General features: G+C 41.3%; 1 protein-coding gene across 2 annotated transcripts in view; it reads right to left on the reverse strand.

Annotated features, from left to right (window-relative positions):
• LRP12 (LDL receptor related protein 12) overlaps window positions 1-23,345 on the reverse strand; it is a 41,358-nt gene extending 18,013 nt beyond the window's left edge. The window contains exons 1-2 of one of the 2 annotated variants that reach the window (XM_087825354.1): window positions 23,153-23,345; window positions 5,307-5,363 (exon numbers count right to left, since the gene is read on the reverse strand). In XM_087825354.1, the coding sequence (XP_087681480.1) occupies window positions 5,307-5,363; window positions 23,153-23,231 (136 nt within the window). In that variant the 5' untranslated portion in view covers window positions 23,232-23,345. The remainder of the gene's footprint in view (window positions 1-5,306; window positions 5,364-23,152) is intronic. The other variant, XM_087825355.1, reaches the window with a different exon arrangement.
• Between the last annotated feature and the right edge of the window lie 719 nt (window positions 23,346-24,064).

Below are 24,064 nucleotides of genomic sequence, written 5' to 3' on the forward strand. Positions count from 1 at the left end.
GAGTGAGGCAGGTGTGGTCAGGTCTACGGACGCCACAGCTACTGCTGCTGTTACCGAGTGCTAGGCACTTCCTTCTCTCATTTAATTCTTAGTATTTATTATTATCCCTATTCAACAGGAGAGGAAAAAAATGGAGGCACCAAAAAAATTAAGTGATTTTCCTAAGGTTACAAAAAATGTGGTTCAGTGTCACCACTGGGACTGGAACCCAGGCAACTGGCTTCAGAAGCTGCGCCCTTAACCACAGGTGCACAACTGCCTACTCGGGAGCTCCCGTGACACCTGGGATAATATCTGGGGGTGGGGGAAAGTGCCTCGAGTGCAATTCAAGAAAGATAAAAGTGGTCTATTTGGGGGGAAAAAGGCCTATTGATCCTATATTAACATGGAGAGAAAAGACAGAGAAACTATAATAACATAGAGAAAGGGTATACTTAGAATGAAAACTTCCAAAGACTGATTCCTATTGCTACAAATCCATGCAGAATTGCACGCAGGACTAAAATGCTTCTTAGTCTGTTTGGAATTTAAAAAACACACAACACTTTTATAAACATCATCCGAGAACCCACCTTTAATAAAACATATATATATATATATATATATATATATATATATATATATATATATATATATAAATTCTACGTAAGACCGTTAGGGCATCGGGTAGAACAGTAGCAGTAGGGGATACAGTGAAGGCTGAGGGACATATTTCAAAGAAAGAGAAAGGGGAAAGCAGAGAGAGCTGAGCGGCTACTGAAAGGCGGTGGTGTTCTGAAAGACGGTTAATGTACAGACAGAGTCTGGAAAGCAAGCATGTTGAGCACGAAGTCTCTGGGCCGCTGAGAACACCGGGCAAGTGATCGAGTGAGTGTCAGAACCTGCAAGACGAATGAAGCTCAAGTACAAGGGTATCTGTCAGGCTGTCACGTAGGCGCAGCTCAGCCCTGCACTCAACAGGAGACACACGGGGCTCACGCCAGGAAGGAACGCCTTGCGTCTGAGAGTCCTCCTCTTGCAGCCTGGCTGGGTTTGCTGTCCACAGCTAGCGCCTTGAATTCTCGGACCCTCTGCTGCCCGGATTCCTTGAACAGGTTTTCTGACCACCGGGTACCTGAGCTGCGCTTTTCGTAACGGAAACGTGAGGACAGGGAACACGCTGAGGATGGGCAGAGCCGGGAGGAGACGGAGGCTGAACGTGAGCAATTCCCGCAGAATTTCATTCTCATTTTTTCAAGGAGTTAGAAAACTGAACTCCTCCTGGGATCACTTATGAACACTCTAATAGCAATATTTACTACTCTAAGGTAGAAAAGATTTGAACGGCCATTTAAAAGGTATGAATCAGTCCAAGTACAAAACTTATATGACTCTATCACCCATACTCAGGATTCTCTCTCATTACTCTCAGACTTATTAGCAAAAATCACACATTTCTACTGTAAGCAGGAAATCCTATACCCTGCTGCTTATAATTAAATGCATATTTAATTATAATAAACTCTGCATTAGCACAGCTACTTAAGAATCAATGCAGCAATATTTATTTCTATTATTCTAAGTAATGTTTTTTAAGGACCAAAACTGATCATTAGCTCTAATCAGGGCAGATAATTCCTCAGTTTCTTGAAGGTCACTAAAATCCAGGATAAACATATAACAATCAAGGGCTATATGGCAGTAAAATATTTTAAAAAGTCAAGAGAAAAAAGTATGAAAAAGTAATAGGAGGAAAAAACCCGAAAAAACCCCCATAGTTTTCCTAGTTCCAGCAGGGTCGCAACATATGAATAAGAGAGAAGAGTATTCTTACTGGAACTATCTGACCAGCTTCACCCTAAAATTTCCAAGGACTAAGGATAATTTTGAATTTTGCTTGCAAAGCATAAGATAAGACAAATATGGAAGATTCGACCTTTTATACCTTTTTTTTAGGGCATAAAAGGACTTTTTTTCCCTGAAAGGGCACAAAAACTATTAATATGGTACCTATATTTTCTAATTTTAAGCACTACAAAAGACTAAAATGCTAAGCAAGCTACTATTTCTATTTCCTGAATGGTAAAAATTATTAATTTTTGAAGTTTACTGTGATTCTTGCTGGAAACAGAGAAGAGGCAGGGCAGAAATCAGCACCTGAACAGAGATAAATTGGCCTCGGGGCTCACAGTTTTCTAAGCTACCTCCATCAGCTCTGACATAATTTCTAATATATCCACATCTTCTTCCGAGAGTGTTCCAATCTTGGTGCCTTCTGTCGAGGGCGATGCCCAGAAATAAACACAATGCTCAGCACACGTTTCGGTGCGGAGTGAAGGAGGCTCATCTACATCTGAACACTGTTTGCACCACTGCAGTTTAAGATCAAATCAGCCAGGACGTCTAATCGGAAAATTAGGCAACTGAAAGCCAAAGTCCAGTTTGCTCACGGGCTACGTGACCAAGGCTTTTGCACAACAGTTGCTCAGTGCATCCAATCCAAATTCATGCCTTAGCCAAATTACCAGTAATTAATATGCCAGCACACTCAAGAATTATTCTCAAAGTGAGAAAGGATTATTCTCAAAGTTACAGGGTGAAGAAGAAAATGGTACGTGCTTAAAAGCAACTCGTTTTTACACCTCTGCCGGATTTGGCCCATTCACTCCGGCGGATGAACTTCACTTTACCAGCCAAGCATCGCACGCTTCTGTCACATGAGGACCTGTTCCGTCTATGGTCCCAGTGCTATTTACTGTTCTAATGCGGAGTTCACGGACTGTTTACTATAATAATGCAATATAAAATTTTAATGCATAATAACTGGCTATAAATATGTAATTGTTCAATAAATATTTGATAATACAGTAAATGTTATGATTATATAATAGAGAAAAATATGCTCCACATAGAACATATCATTGTATAATAAAACATAAATAAGATTTAATAACATAGTATATAATAGTACATATAAAAGTGTAACGTATAAAAATTATAATAAAACCGTTACTTTTCTTCCTGAAACTTAAAAGGATTACTCTACTCCAAAAGCTTAAGGGTCTCATAAACAAACTTTCTGAAGGCAGATAATATTCAAAACTAATGTGCGTGACTTTCTATAAAAAATGTACTGTGTTGCCCAGCCGGCGTGGCTCAGTGGCTGAGCCACGAACCAGGAGGTCAGGACTGGATTCCCAGTCAGGGCACGTGCCCTGGTTGTGGGCTCGATCCCCAGTAGGGGGCGCGCAAGAGGCATAAAGCAAGGACAATGCTTTATCAAAAACTACTTGATATCTATTTCATATGCTCTCCTGATCAGTTAATATGAACAAGCTTTAAGAAAGAAACTTCTAAAGCAGACATTCTCTTTCTCAGCTCTCAGGAATGTCAGCTTTGCCGGGCAAAGATTCCAAGTCGAAGGTAAAGCAGACTCAAGATTAAGTGCACCAACCTCAGGCAGAGCTTTCAGCCGCTGATGTTATAAGCTGCATCACTGGTGGACTGAGCATAAGGCGTTAATCCTCATATGTAAAAAAATTATACTTGAGAAAGCAGCAAGCCTCAGTATTTGTTTCTATTAGCAACCAGAAAATCTTTTTTTTATATTTCAGGGTTGTTTTTGGCTAACTGTAAGGGAAAGTAAATCTCATTGTCTTACTCTTTGCAACCTCACAACTCCAGACCAGGAGTAAAAAAAAGTCACATATAAAAGTTTGGGACTTTAATAGAAACATGGTAGAAATCACAGTTATAGGTTGAATTGTTTCTGCCCCAAACTCACTAGTAGAAGCCCTAAAACCCAATGTGACTGTATTTGAAAGACAGGGCCTTGAAGGAGGTAAAACTCAGGTTAAACAAAGTCGTAAGAGTAGGGCCCTAATCCATAGAAGGAGGAAAGACCACAGACCGCTAAGTGCATGGAGAGGTCATGTGAGGACACGGCAAGAAGGTGGCCGTCTACAAGTCAGGGAGAGAGGTCTCACCAGAAACCAACCCCGACAGCACCTTGAGCTTGGACTTCTATCCTCTAGAACTGTGAAAAACTAAATATATATTATTTAAGCCACTCAAATTACGGTGTTTTGTTATGGAATCCCAAAAGGACTAACACAGTCCTCAATATTTTTAAAAGCTTAAAAGGGGTCCAGAAACCAAACATTTTGACAATCACTCAATTAGACAATAACCATTTGGTTGCATGAATTAAAATGCTGGTAAACTTCTAACTTCACAGTCATAATTCTCATTAGCTATTTGAAGTAGAAAGGGGGGAAATTAAAGTCACCTTTAAAACAGCCTTATTTTTACCTGATGTATATTGCTATATACCATGTGACAGCAAATGAAAATGGTGAAACAAACTGTGAAAGAACTAACACAGGCTACTAAAGCACTTGCTTTGTTCTCATTGTCAGAAAACCAAGCTTGCTGGTGTGTTTGGCGAGTGCATACTAACTCTTAGAGTATTTGTTAAGTCTATCAATTTTCTGAATGGAAAACCAGACATAAAACAAGAATCTTCCAGGTTTGCTTCATATGAAAACAAATAACCAAACAAGTTACAAGATGACAGGAAGAAATCAGATTGATAAATACACTAAGTGCAATGGTTTTAACCACAAAACATTAAAAAAATAGGGATAATAATAAAGCAGCAGTAAGGAACTTTCAATATATGCAAAAATAAAAGGCTTTGCTCTCCTAGTAATTGCAGTTGATACAGCAAAAATGGTAGCAAAACTGAGGAAGTCACTAAGAATGAAAAATTTAATAGTTATGGGCCTTTAAGTAATTAAGTTATAAAAGCTTAGATGAGTGGAAAAAATATATTTCCCTCAATGAGTTTCTGAATTTCATGGACACAAATATGTTGTAGGGTTGCTTTTTAATACCATGTAAATTATGCACTCAAGTATAACAGTTTTATGTACAGTAGTAGTCTAATCTAAGAATCAAGCAAAATGCTTAATTTCTAAGGCTCTAATGCTACATTCAAAATTACATTTTAATAAATTTCATTTCATGTAACTTTGTATGTAAAGAAATACTAATTCAACTTGAGCTAACTTCTCTTGGTTGACTGTTTTTATGAAAAATAATTATGCAGTGCATTTGGAAAAGTATAATCAATCCATGGGCATGCAAGTATCACTTTTATCTCATGAGAATTTCTCCATGTTCCAGTTACTTCATTCCTTATTACATGGTGCAAAAAGCAGTAATAATTTTTATAGCCAAATACCACTTCATAAGATACCAGGTGGCTTTCAATATTTACCATATAAGTCATGCATGAAATTTAAACATTACAAAAAAAGACTTACCAGGTGACACTCCTGAAATATGCACATTTTCAGAATGTTCTGCAAGAGCACCATTTCCTAAAATTAAACATAATGAATAAACTAATTTCCAAGATAAAATTTATAAAAATTTTTCAGATTCTCTCTTTAAAAGAAAACTACTAGATAGAGCTACTTGTAACATCGAGAAACTAAATTAAAGTCTCCCACTTATTCTTCAAAACAATGTGATGAAGCCCAACATTTTAACAGCAGTAGGGAAAACACAACATTTTTGAAATCACAAAAGAGCAGTGTAATATATAAAGGTTGGATAACAGATCTGACTAAACCAGAAAGAATTTCCCATCAAGATAATAGTCAAAAGGGAACGTGGTGCTACTATGAGAAAAGAGAGAATCGGGTATTTAAAAATGGTATTCCTCCAAGAGCATGCACAATCCATCAACAGTGCACCTATTGCTAGGGTCACATGTGTTGGTACATTTAAAAAAATGCCTTGCATTGCCTCTTTCAATCTTTTACCAAGAACACTAATAGTCTTAAGACCATCGGGGACAAAATCATATCCTATTTTTGGAATCCTCTGATTTTCCATACCTACTATCACAAAGTTGGGAACACGGAACCATTCAAATAACTTACCGAACTGAGTATCACCTAATAAATACATGTTTTTAAAGAGACTCCCATTTAAAGTACTGAAGACATTTATTCCTTCAAGTTAATTTGAATAGTGTCCCTTCAGATATTATTTTTAAAATTTAAATTTTTGCCCAGCCAGCATGGCTAAGTGGTTGAGAGTCGACCTATGAACCAGGAGGTCACGGTTTGATTCCCGGTCAGGGCACATGCTGTGTTGCAAGGCTCAATTCCCAGCAGGGGGCGTGCAGGAGGCCGCTGATCAATGATTCTCATTGATGTTTCTCTCTCTCTCCCTCTCCCTTCCTCTCTCTGAAATCAATAAAAACATATTAAAAAGTTTTAAAATTTGATTTTATTATAAATTATTTTCATCTACCTCTGTTCTTTCTGTTCTTGTACAAATTGTTTGTCTTTATTTCTCAAGTGTTGTCTCTCCAGCCATTAGGTTGATTTAGCATCACAACAGCTCAGGAATCCAGCTGAGAGAGAGGGAGTTGTCTTTGGAGTGGGGTAGGGAAGGAGGCTCAGCAGGAGAAGTCTAGTAGGCTAAAAGCTGAATTGTCTTTGATGGTATCTCTCAACCATCACATTTTTTTTTTCTCCTGGAGAAAGTGTAAATATCATAAATTAATTTTTCGTTTGCAACCATCACACTTCTATGATTGCTTGATTAGTGTACAGCATTTAGGAAAGCAGAATCTGTGTTTCTCTGGTTCAACATTGTGTGCACAGTTCCTGGAACACAGCAGGTGCTCGGAGAGCTGATGGATGAATGAATGAGGGAGGTCATCATGATCAAATGAAAACATGCCAATTGAGCACTAGAAACAGTGCCTGACACACAGTCAACACTATGTTTAAATTATACTATTATTACTAAATAAAAGTGGTAAAACAACATTTTTTTAGTTCAACTACAGCTATAGCCTTCAAAATGAAAAGAAACGGCTTTTCACTATATTAAAAAATGGTGGAAATTGTGTCATAGGAGTATAAGCCATATTTAGTACATCAATAATCTGATGATATTTATTTAAGTACTATACATTAATACCACATAAGTCATAATTCATTTTTTCCAGCAATGCCCCTGACAGAATTCAAACTTCTAGAAAGCCCCTATTTCTTTAATGCACACGACTTACAAAAACTGGTAGCATGAACAAAATGATATATGAAACCAATTCAATAAAATAAGATTTGCCAAAAGTTTTGCGACTCAAAAGTAGGCCAGTAGTAATGGCGACATCAGACATCAGGAGCTTTTGCAGAATCTCAGAGTCCGCCCCAGTTTCCTGGATCAGAAACTACATTTTAACAAGATCTTCCCCCATCCCCAGTGCTATGTACCCACATTAACATACAGAAGTGCTGGCTTAAACGTTCTACTTCTATATTAGACGCCATTGCAATTACAGCTGTGCAATTTGTGTCCCTAAGGTTTCCAATATCCTTAAGGTAGCATATTAGATTATTCTCAGGAGAGTCTTAATATTAAATATATTTTATACATTGTTTTTCCAATTCAGTAAACAGAATAAAGAGGCAGAAGGAAAACAGTAGCATAAAGTAGTATTTATTTAAGACTCTGGATTCTGGACTAGATTGCTATAATTCTAATACCAGCTCCACCACTTATTTGATGTATAATACAGGGCAAGTTACCTAGCTTCTTTGTGTCTTAATTTCATCTCTAAAATGGAGAAGATAATACCTATCTTATAGGGCTTAGTGGAATTCTTTATAATAGAAAAAATAGAATTAATCTAAATCTCAAACAGCATGCAAATCAGTAAACTAATAAAATATTCAATAAAGTAATTCTGTATGTACTAACTTGGAAAAATATGCACGTTAAGTTTAATATGTTTCAGAATGACACTATAATATGATCTAGTTTTAACTTTAAAATTATGTATATAGCTACTACACATATACTTACATAAGCATATGATATATGTGTATATAAGATTCTCAGAGTATATACAAATTGTGGAAGAAAACCTTTGGAGCTAGAATTAGGAAGGAAGACCTCCTGAATACTGCAGTACTGACCAAATTTGTTACAACAGGCACAGATTTCTATAAAAATTTTTATTCATATTACTGAAAAAAAGAACAGATGAAGAGAATATAATTCATTTCCCACCATTCTAAATAAGTCTTATAACTGTGGAAAATATTATAAAATGTTTTAATTTCATAAAAGTATTAATGATTTTAAAAACTTGTAATACCTTAAAGCATGATATTGCTAATTTCCCATACATTTACTTTAACTTAGAACCGATACTATTCACAAGTTTAAAAAACAGCGTTAATAATTTCTGCTATCAAATAACCATCCCCTTTTTAAGTTACATTAAATATTTCTTATTCTGAGTATCACTTAAAGTGGCTACTTAATTTAGGTATGTTGCCACTCTGAAAAAGTATTTTTACAAAGATGCTACTTATATTTCCATGTTATAAGCAAATAGTACCCCTGCAACTTGCCTCCTGGATACAAAGCTAATCCCATTCTCTTTTGGTATGCCTATTATTCTTATATTGCGCTTTCTGATGGAGTCAGATAGTTCTCGTAGAGTTCTTTCATTTTTTTTTTTAATGCTTAACTCTCCTTCTTCCCTCTGTAGCATTTCTAGATTTCTATCCTTGATATTACTAATTCTTTCCTCCATCTGGTTGGCTCTATTTTGTTTGCTCATTCTTAATCTCTTTTACTGAGTTCTTCATCTCCAGAACTTGTTTGGTTCTTTTTTTAAGTTTCAAGCTCTTTGGTAAAGTATTGTTTTGTTTTTTTATGGTGTTTTCTGAGCTCATTAAACTGTCTGTAGTCTCTTGCATCTTGAGTTTTTTCAGAACTGTAATCTTGAATTTTCTGTCACTTATATCACATAATTCTACACCTTTAAGTTTGTTTTCTGGATATTTTTCACTTTCTTTCTGAGCTGCCTCACTACCTTGATTATTCATGGTTATATGATGGATTCCTTCTCTGTCTAGGCATCTACCTATGAGTGGTACCTCTCTAGCAGATTAATACGAAGAGATCTTTCTATTATTTTCCAGGAGGTGGTGCTGAATCATACATTTTTAGCCATCTTGTACTTCTCTGGCTTTTCAGATCTTTGTGGGGTAGTGTTCCCAGGGTAGATGTTTTTTTCTCCTGTGCTATGGTCACCCTGCTGTCCCAGGGGAGCAACTCCACAGGGGAATGAGGTGGGTGGTAGGGCTCCAAATCTGTGGAATCCCAGTGCTGTCCTCCACAGCCAGACATTGCCATCATTGTAGCAATGATGTGTAGGGGTGGGGTGGGCGGGGGAACCCTGCCAGCTTCTTTGCTGTCCCCACCCCCCCCGCCCAGTAATGGTGACCATGGACTTCTGTGGGGTCCCCCCTGTGCTCCGACCCCGGGAGTAGTCACAGAGTGCACCCTTTGTCCAGGGAAAAAAGTGATTCTGTAGTGCCAGTTCTCATGTTTGCTGATAATGTGCTCTGCAACCCGACACCAAGGGCAAGGAGAGGCTTTGTTTTTCTTCTGTCTGGAATGCCAACCGCCAGACAACTGTGGCCGAAGCTCTGATCTGTGTCCCTGCCCAGGTTACTAGGCTCAGCCACAGTTCATACTGCCCAGTCCTGCAGGAATGCCCACCGAATCTCTGCTTCTCCTGGCTGAAGTAAGTGCCAGCCACAACCTGATTCCTCCCTTCTGTGCGTTGAGCCCTGCTGTGAACTCCCGGCTGTAGGGTTGCATCCCTGGCTCTTCTCAGCATTTCTCCCTTCTCGCCTCCCCAGTTTGCTTCTACTTGCCCGCCTTAAGATGTGCAGATCTTTCAGGCATGTTGTGCATTGAACAGGGAATTCTTTGTTGAGTTATAAGGTGTTCAAATAGTTGAAATTTCAAGGGGAGAGAACAAAGGGATCTCTCAAAACACTATTCCTCTGTCGTCTCTACTCTTATTAATCATAAGAAAAATAATAAAAATTAAGATAAAAATTAATAAAACATGTTAATTACAACTGTGAACAATCTAATATTCAATATTAAAGAAACCATTTATGAAGAGAAAGTGACAGAAAAAAATGTCACAGATATATGTCAAGTAATATCAATAAACCTATCAGCCAGAAATTACCATTCCTAGTAGGCAAGTATGAGTGCTCATTTCATTACCTTCCCAACACATTTTTATTATCTTTATTGAAAATTCTGAACACTTAATAGAACAGTTTGAGTTTTTGTATTTACTAAATTAGTATGAGGTATTTATTTGCATTTCTTTAAGTTAACTTTTTTCTAATTTTATTAGTCATCCAATTACTGTTCCTATAATTATTTTTTGTCCATCTACTGAGGAAGGAAATTAACATTTTATGTAGAAAGTATTTGCATAAGTTATTTAATAGCCTTGCAAAAAACCTTGAGGGTAGATGGCAGAAAACCCAATAATCCAGCATCTTGCTATTTAGAAATCTCAATTAATAGGAAATCAAAATTAATTCAGAAAACATTAGTGATCTGGCATCTGTAGCTCATCTATCAGCACCAAAAGCAGATGAGTTCTAGTTACGAATTTAAAAGAGCAAATGTATCAGGAATTAATCAGTTTGCATATAAAACTACATTGAATTTAGGGAGGTCTCTAAATAAAACTACAAAGAAGCAATACACTGTTACGGTTAAGAGGAGAGAGTCCAGAACCACCATCTCTGGGTTCAAATTGTAGCTCTTCTGCTTACTAATTATGTAGCCTTGGCTAAGATACTTAACTCTCTGGTTTCTTACCTGTAAAATGAAAATAATAACAGTATCTAGGCTGATAGGGTTGTTATGAGAAGAAAATGAGTGTGTTTGTATCTATAATACATACATACATATAAGCATATATACATACATAAATATATAGTGATTAGAATACGGCCTATCTTACAGAAACTACTGTGTGTTTACTTTTGTTACAAAAATGAGTTTATAAATCAGTCCCTCCTTGACTCTGTTAATTCATATAGCCTAGCTTGCTATTCAAATATTGTATTGTATTGTGACGATTTAAAAATATTTATATTTTAGCCCTGGCCAGGTGGCTCAGTTGGTTAAAGCATCATTCCATATACAGAAAAAAAAAATTATATTCCTATACTCTAGCAATGAAAAATACAAAAATTAAACTAAGAAAACAATTCCATTTACAACAGCACGAAAGTACAAGTAAATTTAACAAAGGAAATACTCTGAAACTATAGAACATTGTTGAAAGAAATTAAAAAAGGCCTACTAACTCGAAAGACATCGCATGTTCATGGATCAGAAGGACCTAAACTGGTAAGATAGCAATGCTCCCAAAACTGACCTATAGACTCAATTTAATACCTAACAAAATCCCAGCTGCCTCCCCCATCCCCACAAATTGACAAACTAATCCTAAAATTCACACAGAAATTCAAGGAATCCAGAATAGCAAAACAATCTTGACAACAAATGATCAATTTGGAGGATTCACATTCCTGATTTCAAAACTTACTGTAAAGCTACAATAGTGAAGGCAGTGTGGTAACTGGCATAGGGACAAACAGAGAGGCATATAGAATAAAACTGTCAGTCCAGAAATACACCCTTAGGGTTATGGTCCACTGAATTTTCAACAAGAGTGCCAGGATAATTCAATGGGGAAAGAGTCAAACTGTGATGAGACAACTAGTTATCCACATGCAAATAATTAATTTTGACCCCCTCCCTCACACTGTATACAACAATTAACTCAAAATGGGCCAGGCACCTAAATATAAATGTTAAACTATAAAACTCTTAGAAGAAAACATAAGAATTAAGCCTCATGACCTTGGATTAAGAAATGGATTTTCAGGTGTGACACCAAAGCACAAGCAGTTCAATGGAGAAAGAACAGTCTTTTCAACAAATGGTGTTGGAAGTGGTTACTCAAACGTAAAAACAGATTCTCCTTTTAAAATGTACATCTTATAGAAACATAAACTCAAATGGATCTCAGGTCTAAATTTATAACATAGAACTAAAACTTTTAGAAAAATAAACTTCATCATTTGAGGTTACGTGAAAAGTTTTTAGGAATGGCACAAAAACATAATTCATTGATAAATTAAATTTTATCAATTTAAAAACCTGCTTTCCAATGGCACTGTCAAGAGTATAAAACACAAGCTACAGACTCAGAGGAAAAATACATATATGCACACATACACACACTCTCATAAGTAAAAAAATCACCAACCAAATTTAAGATGGGTAATGGACTTAAACACTTCACCCAAGAGAATATAAAGACGGTAAAACAGTATATAAAAAATGCTGAACATCAACAGCTATTTAAAATGCAAATCCAACTCAAATGAGATATTAGTAACCTATTAGAACGACAAAAATAAAAAAATACAACACCAAGGAAGCAGACAGCCGGAACGCTCACACATTACTAGTCAGACTGTAAACTAGTACAGCCACTCTGGAAAATGGTTTGGCAGTTTCTTATAAAGTTATGCGTATAGACCGGCCGGTGTGGCTCAGCGGTTGAGCATCGACCTGGGATCCATTCCCGGTCAAGGCACACGCTTGCGTTTCGGGTTCGATCCCCAGCAGGGGGCGCGCAGGAGGCAGCCGATCAGTGACTCTCTCATCATTGATATTTCTCTCTCTTCTTTCCTTCCTCTCTCTGAAATCAATAAAGACGTATTTTTAAAAAATTATAATCTTATGCATATATGTACAACTCAGGGCCCAGCGACTCCACTCCTAAGTCTTTTTTCTGATAAGCTCATCTCTCTCATCTTCCGTAGTGAAACGAAGTTTAACCACAGTAGAACAAATCTGTTAATTTCTGCTTTTCTCCCATAGTACCTACACCTGTCGTTCATAAACACTCTCCTCTCCTAATCTTAAAAGGCAAAATAATCACAACCGGAACACTAAAATCTTTACGCTGTTCCTGACCATTGACGTCAACAACAACAACAAACAAGGTTACAAAGGTATCTAAAAGAATGGACTAACAGAAAGAAAATCAGGCAGCAGGAGCGGGGAGGGGGGCTCATGAGAGGGCGAGACAGACAAGGAGCGGCGGGAGGCAGTGAGCTAGGCCTGACTGTAAATACGAAGGTAAAGTCCAGAACGTAAGGAGGAGCTGTACTGTATCAGTATCAACCGGTTATGGCCTATTCCGTAAGTGTAAACACAGTTCAACGTTAGGACTCACGCGACTGTGATTTACTCCATCCATGGATAATCGAATTCATTTATTCAACAGGTACTGTCTGGCATTATTCTAGGTACGTTTCACTTTCATAACTCCGGCCCTCATAAACACCTTCGGATCGTCTTGGAAATGAAAAAACTTACATGACAAATTTGAATACCTATTCTCAAAAACCTATTAATATAGGAATTTAAGAAATATCTCCAATTTGATTAATAATACCACAAAGCTGTAGCAAATGTTACTTAAAATTGTTTAAAAAGTAAAGAAAGAAACAGGGGATAGGAAACCAGTAAATTAAGACTTAACAAATATCAACAATTCCAGAGTATGGACCTTATTTGGATCTTAATCCAAACAGTTTCTAAAAATCCATGTTTTTATGACAACTAGGCTGATAGGGACATGGATGGATAGTTGATGATAATTAGGAACTGTTAATTTTTTCAGTGTGATAATGGTACTGGGCTTCAGTTTTTTTTTTGTTTTTTTTTAAGCCCTCACATTTTAGAGATACATAGTGAAATATAAATATATTAGATGCCTGGGATTTGCTTCAAAATCATTTGTGATCACAGAGGGGGTAGAAGTCTAGATAAAGCAAGGCTGGCCATATAATGATCACTTTTTGAAGCTGGATGTTGGGTATATCAGGTTAATTACACTAGTTTCCCTACTTTTGAATATATCTGAAACTTTCCAAAACATAACATTTAAAAAATGTTTTTAACTATCAAATACAAAGAAAAAAAATCAAAGTAGGACAAAAAACAAAAAGCAAAACACCAGAGTCTAAATTATCAGAAAACCTTCTAAGGATACTAATATTGAACAATGCTCTTTTTTAAAAAAAAATTTATAACTTAACTTTTAATTGAAATATACATACAAAAAATGCACAAGTTGCAAGTTTACAGTTCCATAAGTTATCACCAAAAAACCCCTGCATCTGTGTTAACTATCACTTAGGTCAAGAAATAGAATATAACCAGCACCCCAAAAGCTACCCTGGTACCCCTCTCAATTACTACCACCCAAAGATAACTATTCTCCAGTATTCTAACTTCTCAGATTGTAATCATACAGCACTTATAATTTAGTGTCTGACTTCATCTGATCAACACGTGAGGCTCACCCGCCCCACCTGTATCAGTTGTTTATTTTCCCCCCATTACTGTGTAGCAAGTTATTCTCAAAGTGTGGCCGTGGACTCCTGGGAACCACAGGACCCTTTCAGAGTTGAACAGAATACAGAAAGTTCACTGATAACAAGTTTCAGATTGCATATTGTCACTAAACTTTAAGAAAGTACTGCTTGTCAAATTCTGGTATAGCATCAAAGAATATTCATTTATCTGAAAAGGCTACTGAAATACTTTTCACTTGACAATTACATAGGTATTTGAAGCCAGATTTTCTTCCTACGCTTCAACCAAAACATGTCACAACAGACTGCAGAAGCAGGGACGAGAGATCAGCTGTCTTCCGTTAAACCAGACATTACAGTGATGTGGAAAAACGTACAGCACTGCCACTCTTCTCACTGAACTTTGTTTTGAAAAATTTCTAGTCATTTGTCATTTTACATAACTTTATTTAATGTATGTCATTTATGGTCACAGGTAATGGGTGTCATATGTCATTTTAAATGAGTTAAATATTTTAACAATGCCTCAATTTTAATTTCTATTATTTAAAAACATGTACATCTCCCATATAAAAAGAGCATTCTTTGGATTCCTCAATAATTGTTGAGTCTTGAGACCTAAAAGTTTGAGAACTACTGCTGTATAGCTTTCCCTTAGCCTAACATACCCTAGTTAATTCATCCACTCTATTGCTGATGGGCTGTTTCTAGTCTGGAACTATAACAAGGCTGCCATGAATATTCTTGTACATGCCTTTTGGCGCACATTATGTGCCCGCTTCTGTTGAGTATATACCTAGGAGGAGAATTGCTATATCACAGGGCATGTTCATATTCAGCTGTAATAGACATTGTTTTCCAGAGTGGCTATTAAGCATTTGAAATGTGGTTAGTCTAATTAAGATGAGCTATAAGGATATAAAGTTTACACTGGATTTTGAAGACTTGGTATGAAAGATTATTTTCTATTGACTGTATGCCAAAATGACAGTATTTTAGATTTACTGGGTTAAATATATTAACATTAATGCCACCTGTTCCTTTTCCTTTCTAATGTGGCTGCCAGACAATTTATATAGATAACTTACATTTGAGGCTCACATTATAGTAGTCTTCTCAAGACTACCAGTGGATGCCTGAAACCGCGGATAGTACCAAAACCTACCCATGCTATGCTTTTTTCTATACAGGCATACCTTTTGCCTTAGAGAAAGAACTTTATGGCTTCTCTTTAGCATATTCAAATTGCCAGCACCACTACTCTTGTGCTTGGGGCCGTTATTAAGTAAAATAAGGTTAGCTGAACAGTCACTAAGTGACTAATGGGCGCGTAGCAGATACGCGTGTAGATACGCTGGACTGAAGGATGACTCATGTCCTGGGCGGGATGCAGTGGGACCCAATGAGATTTCATTATGCTACTTAGACTGTTGCACAATTTAAAACTTACAATTATTTCTGTAATATTTTTCTTAATATTTTCAAACCACGGCTAAGCATGGGTAACTGAAACAGCAGGAGCGAAGCTGTGGAAAAGGAGAGGTTACTGCCTGTATCTACTGGCCAGCACTGCTCCGGGGGGAAGCAGAGAAGAGAAACAGGCCAACGCCAACACTGCATTAAGAGCAGCCTGAGATGCTTCTGAGAAGACCCCTAGTTTTGAGGAACCAGAAAGACTTCCCCAAAGGAGGCAACATCTAGAGAAAAGCCGATGAACAGGCAGGACTTAGCCTGGTAAGAAAGTGGTGAGGAAGGAAGATAACGCCAGGCAGAGAAAACAGCGTGTGCAAAGGCCAGGAGACAAGAGGGATGTGCTCAGTGTGGCAGGAACACAGTGAAGGGGAGAGGACTGGTGGGGGAAAGTGACAGGGACAAGAAAGGTGAAAACTCGGCAGAGCACGAAGAGCCTAGTGAGTTATGCTTGTATTTTAAGAATAGGGAACTATTGTTGGGTTTTCAGCAAGAAAGTTACATCATATCTGTACTTAGAAAAGTCACCGGCTGCTGCTGTATATGATACGACTGAATCAGGACAAGAGTAGAGTCAAGAGTAGGTGGGGGTGTAACAACCGTGCAGGAGAAAAATGCTGGACCTCTACAAGAAACACGTAGCAGCAGAGATGTGAACCTTCGGCAAAATCTCGACTCTCAGCTTCAGTTTCTAACAATAATACCGACCTCACAGAGTTGTGTCAACCGATGGCTGTTGGCACTAATTCAACACCAACAGGAACCCCCAGTTTGGGGTGCAGCGAAGAAGGGAACTTTATTCAGTGCAGAACAGCTCAACTGTGACACAGCACAGCTGTGAGAGGGCCTTGGGGCAAGCCCCTCTCCGTAGACGGCTCTGCTCTGCTCACCCCTGGTCTGTTCCGCTCCACGCTGGTCTGCTTTGCCCCGGGCTAGTCTGCACCACTCTGCTCCAGGGAGACATCTTCCGTGTTTCAGCTCCAGTTGGGAAAATATAGTCTTTGATGGGGGGAAAAAAAGCATTCAGAGCCAGAGGGGAGCTGACTTATATAGACATAAGTCCCTGCCGTGGTCCCTGACTGGTCTGTCCTCATACAAAGGAGGACTCCAAATCCTCAGGGTTTCATTGCTCCAAAAGGCACCCTCGTCCTGACTGGTTGGAATGGAGCAGCTCTGACTGGTCAGTGAAGAAGCTGAGGGGGGGACAGCTGAGCAATTCCACCTGGATGGGGACAGCCTTGCCCCACTGCTGGGAAAGGCCCCTGTGTAGAAATGGCTGCTAGGCTGTGCTTTTTTTTTTTTTAATTTGAGCCCGTTACCCACCAGGAACCCTTTTTAGTACGTATGTACTTTCTCAGGGTCCACAGTTATTTTGAGGATTTAAGGCAGGCATGTTTTTGTTGTTTGTTAATCCCTACCTGAGGATATTTTTTCCCACTGATTTTTTTTTTCGATTGGCTGCCTCCTGCACATGTCCCCAGGCAGGGGCAGGGATTGAACCTGCAACCCAGGAACTAGTGCCCTTGACTGGGACTCGAACCTGAGACCCTTTGGTGCAGAGGCCAATGTTCTAACCACTGAAAGCATTGGTCAGGGCAGCCAGGCATTTTTTGGTAAAGGAGTTCTGTATCCTAACTTTTGGTAAAAGGTTTTAGAGTCACTAGAACAGGCAATTATAATTTCAAGAACTGAATTCTATTTCAGAATATACGATACAAAGATTCATCTTTCTTCTTACTAACTTAAAACCTAAAAGATGCTTTAGCAATCAATGAAATTAAGTCAGATAAGAAAAGGTTTACTTACGCTTTTCCTTTTATTTGAAAGGTAAATTCCACCTACTAAATATCTTACTATGCTCCATTTAATTTCAATATTGAAAGATTAGCACCATTTCCCATTTCTCTAAAAACTGAAATGTAAATGAATTAAAGGCAGGTGTTAAGTTACTCTCACTCAATGCTAAGAAAATGAGCATAAAACCATTTCACTTCACCAAACTAATAGCAGGGCAGTGAATTATCAAATACCTGAGAGAACTAGAAAACTGTTCTGTCAGCTTCATTTACTTTAAAGTTTCAGGACCTTCTGAAGCTGTATCTTCTGTAAATAAACTATACAACCCGGGGGGAAAAGGTAAAAGGCCACTTTATTTTTCCAAAATTTCTGAAATTCTCTAATCCACCAATGCTCCCTTGACTCTTCTAAGACATAAAGCAATGTTTAATTGGTCACTCAGTACTAGGCATTTAACTTGGGCAAAAAGTCCTTAAAATCTTTTGTCCCACCCTTTGTTCCCTGCCTGAAATACTCTTAAAATATAGAAGTTACATTCTGTAAAAGTGACTGTTTTCAAAACATAAGTCACATTATGTCACTTAAATGTCTTTAATAATTACACTTAAACCCAAACTCTTTACCATGGTTTTCTAAGACCCGAGTTCTTGCCTAAGATTCCAACTGTACCTGTCACTCTCCCTATGACCACTGTGTTCCAGCTACAATGACTTTATTCATTTACCTGCAACATATCAGCTGTTACACATCAAGTCTTTCATGATTCTGGGTCTTTCATGTTCCCAAGGCTCTCTTATCCCAATGATAACATGGTTAGCTATCCTTTAGGTCTTATGTCTCCTTGATAAGTAAGCCTTCCTCTAACTACCCTGTGTCTGTGACTCCTCTCTCTGCCCCCAGTTTCTATTAGAGAGCTTAGTACAACTTATTCACTGGATTCTATGCCCTATGAGGGCAGAAAGTATGTCCATCAGGTGGTTGTGCCTTATGCAGTGCCAGACATGATATGTGCTCAACGAGTATTTGCTAAATGAATGAATGAGTGAAGAGACAGACAGAACTAGGTTGCAATGCTGGCTCTACTACTTTCTAGTGGTTTGATGTTAGCTAAGTCACAACTTCTCTGAGCTTCAATTTTCCCTTCTAGAAAAAAACAACAACAAACACAAAAAAACTAAATACCTTATATAGGATTGCTAAGTGAGACCTAATGAAGATGAACTGGCAGTGAGTAAAGACCAAGCACGGTATCTGAACTTAATGTTATAAACTTAATCAAATAAATGTTATTTTCCTTCCCTTTCTATAGCTTAGGCATTAAGAATTCCCTAAGCTAATTTAGTATTGAAACTAAATATCTATATAGGTGAATATACACAAATACATATCTATTGTTGGCATCTCCTTAAAAAGGCTGATGACATGCATCTGAACAGTTTGTATTTATAATATGTATTTGCAGGATCTAATCCAATACCTCATAAAATGGGAATAAGTAGTGTACATCTTATTACTCACCCCTCCCAAAAAGAGTTGTGGGGCAGAGTGGTGAAGAAAAACAGAGGAGAAACAGGAAGGAAGGGTGACCTTAGAAACTGGAGATCCTTGACTTCAATTCCTAAGTTCAGAGCAACCTTCCTTTACCTATAAAGACCTGCAGCAAGAACAGGATTAATACCCATTCTAAAATTCTGAAATAAAAACATCTTCTAATTGTTTAAGTTTATATAAAGCTCATCTGTATGAAATACGTTTGCCTCCTTCTTTATCTTTTATTCTTTAAACTGCAGTATCATTGACATAATGTAAGAAAAAAACATCAACAAAAAACCCCAACCACAAAAACACCTCAGATCAAAAACACAGGAAGGTCTCACTGTTCCCTTATTTTCCTGACACGTTTTAAATTTTCTAACCACAAAAGTCAGTCTTTTCTTCCAAGGCGTTTTCTTTAACTGCTTGCTCACTTTTCAGCCTGACATCACTTTTATGTTTTCTTCAGAGATTTCCCTTTCTAGGAACATTCTAAATCATTTACCGGACACTGTTCAAATCTCCTCCGTGCTCTTCCTGGAACATAGTTATTCCTCTGAAAGAGGTCATTTAATAGTTTCTGCCTGAAAACCACCTAAAATTTTGGGGAATGTGCTGCATACCTTCGTGTTCTTTCTAGGCCATGGAGATAACTTAGATTTTAAACCGGAGGTAGAGTTTATGTTGAGCAATTAATTCAGTTTTATTCAACATATTTTATGTAATCAAGCTTGACTTTTTTTTAGAATTAATTGGAATCTGGTTTAGATTTTTTCTCTCTCTCATGTTCCAGTTATTTCTACAATCTTTCTAAAATTGGAACTTTTAGTCTAGCCTTAAACTGAAAATTTATAAAATGCTGTGGAATGGTCCCCGAAATTGATGGGAAAAGATTTACCCATGAGATAGAAAATGCAGGAGTAAAAAGAGTTATTTGTCGCTACACAACATCTGGAATAGTACTGTGCACAGCAAAGACTTTTGACTATAATAAGGTGAAATCCAGTTTAAAGACCTTATCACAGGTTAGCCAGGAAGAGTTCTTACTGCTCCCCAAATGCTCTGGCAGCGAGTAAGCAACACTAACCGTCTTCAAGGCTATTGTAATGGAAACACAAATACATTTTAAATTACATTTTAAGGCTTCATCTAGGGCAATGTTTTTCAAAAAAAAAAAGTTAGAATGCACTGATGGGGGAGACAAACAAAAGTGGAAAAGAGTAAAGCAATGAAACTGTTAACAATTACCAAATTATTGCTCTACCAAGTAACAGCTTCTGCTGACTAGGAGACAGTTCCGGAAAGCTCCGTACACTCATAAAAGCCAGACACCCCTCTGAATCATGAAGCACCGTCTTCCACAGCAGGCCCACAACAATGCCCGGCAAAGCTCACCGTTGCCCCCACTCATGTTGTTATCCCTTCCAACTCCCGTCTCGACCCTTACTTTCTACTAATTCTCAGGAGCATTCAAAGCAGCAGCTCCTGGAAGGTAATTATTGGTTCTTGAACAACTGCTTCTCGAAAACATTAGCTGTGTTCCATATCACAATTCAGAGTTTCAAATCGGGCTTTGGTACTCAGAAAAGTAAACTGGAGTATAACAGTCACATTATTCCACTAAAATGGTCACACTTAATAGTTACATAGTCCATTAAAATGGCCATGGGGCGAGAGTAAACACCCAAATAAACAAAGATTTTTTTAAAAAAAGATATATGAGATGTTTCAAAGATTCAAGGTACAATTCGGAGCCATTTAATGTTGTAGTTGACAGATAAAGAGTCACTCTGAAGAGTTAGTATTGGAACTGCCTCATTATTGACCAGTCAACCCGCTTTTCTTTACTGGGTCTATGTTAAGGGTTACTCTGAACACTTGGCTGTTTTAACAGAGCTTTCTAATTATTTTTGAAGCTACTTCAAAAACACACAACACTTTTTGATATATAAGGGACAGTTTTATAAATTACAGCTAATATTTATTTTAAGAGGTGCAAGGTGATGGGTATTTCTCAGGATGAACCCACTAACTCATTACACCCAGTGCATATTCAAGTTAAACAAACCCCCACTATTGTTATGGAAGCCCCCCCCCCCCATGCTATTGTTATAGCCTTTTTCTCTATATAAACTCACAGGAGAGAACAAAAACTGCAGCTATAAAGAGAAATCCCCCCCCCTCAGGGTAAAGGGTTCCTTTAATCTCTGCTCACACAGTTTAACGTTTGGCCTGGCTCACTACCTCCTTCTTTCTAACACTCTGAAACTTGCTGTGGCTTGAGAAATCAACCCCTGGCGTAATCCCTCGCTAGTTTTAGAATCTGGTCCTACATTGCGGAAAAAAGAAGTTTCAATCTTTGCCTCCTAACGATTCCTCACTGAACATAAACTGCAAAAACGTAAATCTCTGATAAGCACCTAGCAGAAAGTCGTTTTGTGCACAAGTACCAAAGAATGCATCCAGGCAAATTACGGGGGCCACAGGCCTCTTGCGCCTAGTTCAGTTCAAACACTAATGTCATAGGTTCTAATGACAGAAGAGCAAAAAGAACCTGTTTGCTGATCCATTCTGACCGGTCATTACTACAATTCAAGTCTGATTATAGTAGACAATAACGCTGGACACTCATCGCCTTCGATTAAAGACCCCTCTCACTTTCCCCTCTCTCCTGGCCCATTGCTGCACACCTAGGGCACAACTGTACCCACCTGCAGGCCAGAAGGAACAACAGAAGGGCTCCCTGGTCTCTGGGGTAGACCCAAACCCCCAAGTCACCAGCCAAGTACGGGTCCCAGCCACCAGATGCAACCAGCAGTCAAAAGTCACGCCCTGGGTTTCCTGGCCCCACACAGGCACCCCGCTGGCAAGAAACAAATCAAAGGCGGGCCAAACCCCTCCCCTCCCCACACAAACAAAAACAGCAGCATATTAATCAGCTCAGGCGGCGAAAGATCCTGCATCACAGCAAACAACAACAACAACAAAACACTCTCCCTTGGCTCTCAATTAGTTTCCATCTGGGTTCATGATATTCTTCCTGTGTAACGTCCCCGGTTTTAAAACTTACCATCGCGCTTCGTTCCAAACAGAAACGCTTCCCAAGGAGTCCACACGTGCCCCCGAGTTACACGCTGCCCGAGCTCCGCCACCGCCGGTGCCCGCAGCGCCGGTGCCACGGGCCCGGGCGGCTGACCGCGGGAGGGTCACTTCTGCTCCTTCCCCCCCGAAGGGGTCAAAGCCCGCTCCACACAGTCGAGCCTGGCCCCCAAGAGCTTCCCGGACCCACTCGCTAAAAACGGGGGCGTCAGGAGTGGAACTCGAGTCTCCCGAACAACGAGCGCGCTTTCCAATTATTATTATTATTTTTTTAGCCCCAACGCAATCGGCAGGCTTCGTTCCCACACACCGGCTTCGGCCTCCTCCGGCCTCAGAGGAGCACAAACCCCGCAACCCGGAGCCCGGGGGGACGCGTCGGGGACCGGGGCGCGGGCGGCTGGGCACCGCTCCCGGCCTCCTCCCCGCGCGGCTCCCGCGCGCCCGGGTCCCCGGAGCCTCGGCCCCGGCGCGCACCCGGGGAGAGAGCGGCCGGCTGCCTCCCCGGGGAGGGGGCGCGGGGGCGGGGGCGGGGGGACTTGCGCTGCGGAGAGAACTTCCCAAGCCCGGGAAAGGGCCGGGGGCCCGCAGGACCGTCCCGGCGGCGGCGGGGCGACTGCCCCTCCTTTCCCGCAGTCACGCACCGGCGGGCGTGCGGATGCTGCAAGGGGCCCTGCAGCCCAGGTCCGGAGGTCCGCCCGCCACCCCCCACCCGGGACCCCCAAGCCTCTCCCCACGACCCCCGGGGTCCGGAGGTGGGCGAGGGCACGAAAGCATCTCCGTGCGCCGCCGCCCCCTGCGCCGCGTCCACCCGTCCCCGGGTCTTTGTCCCGCCGGCACCCAGGGTCTGCCCCGGTGCTCCCGGGGAGCCCCTGTCCGGGAGGCCGCGGGGCCCAGGGTCGCCCCCAGCTCCGCGCAGGCCGGCGGGGCGCGGGGACGCGGACACTCACCGTACACCCCGGCGAGGAAGAGCACGACCAGGGCGGAGCGCCACGGCGGAGACTCTTTTGTGCTCCAGCGACGGGCCATCGCCGCGGCAGATGGAGGGAGCGAGGCGGCGGAGGCGGAGGAGGACGGCGGGAGGAGGAGCCGGGCCAGACGCCGCCGCCGAGCCCCGCGGCTCCCTGCGCGCGCCGCGGCGGCGGAGGAGGGAGGGGCCCGCCCGCGCCCGGCCGCGGGCTCCCGGCCTCAGCCCGCCGCTCTCCAGCCCCCGGCGGCGACAGCCCGACGGCCGGCAGCGCGGGGCGGGGGCGGGGGAGCGGCGGCTGCGCGACTCGGGCCCCAGCCTCGCCCGCTGGCCCGCGCCGCCACCCGCCAGACAGAAGGCGAGCGGGCGGCCGCCTCCTCCGCGCGCTCGGCAATCCCCTGCCCGCCTGCCCGCCCGCCTGCCCCGCCCCGCCCCGCCCCGCGCGCCGCCCGCCGCCCGGCTCGGGGCGGGTTTCCCCGCGGCTGGAGCCGGGGAGCCAGGCAGTGCCAGTCGAGGGGCGAGCGCGCGAGCGCCGGCCGCCGGGTGCCCCCGCGATGCCGAGCGGGGGCCGCTGCCAGGCGCCGCAGCCCCGGCCTCCGTGCTGCCCGCGCGCCCGGCGGCTGAGAGGGCTGCCTGCGGGCGGAGCGGGCGGCCGGCGGCCGGAACCCCGGTCCTCCCTCCCGCGCCGACACGCCCCCGCTCGGGTGGGCGCGGGGCCGGCGGGGCGCGGGCGCGGGCGCGGGCAGGTCCGCCCTCCGGGCCGCGGGTGGGCCTGGGCGCCCGCCGGGGAGCCGGGGCTGCGCGCCCGCGCCCGTGCCCGTGCCCACGGTGCGGGGCACGATCCGCGGGGCTCCTCGGGCTGGCGGGGCAACCGCGGGGGGCGCTGCTGGCCCGG

This window comes from Miniopterus natalensis, chromosome 16 (assembly GCF_054644295.1).
Source record: "Miniopterus natalensis isolate mMinNat1 chromosome 16, mMinNat1.hap1, whole genome shotgun sequence".
Lineage (NCBI taxonomy): Eukaryota > Metazoa > Chordata > Mammalia > Chiroptera > Miniopteridae > Miniopterus > Miniopterus natalensis.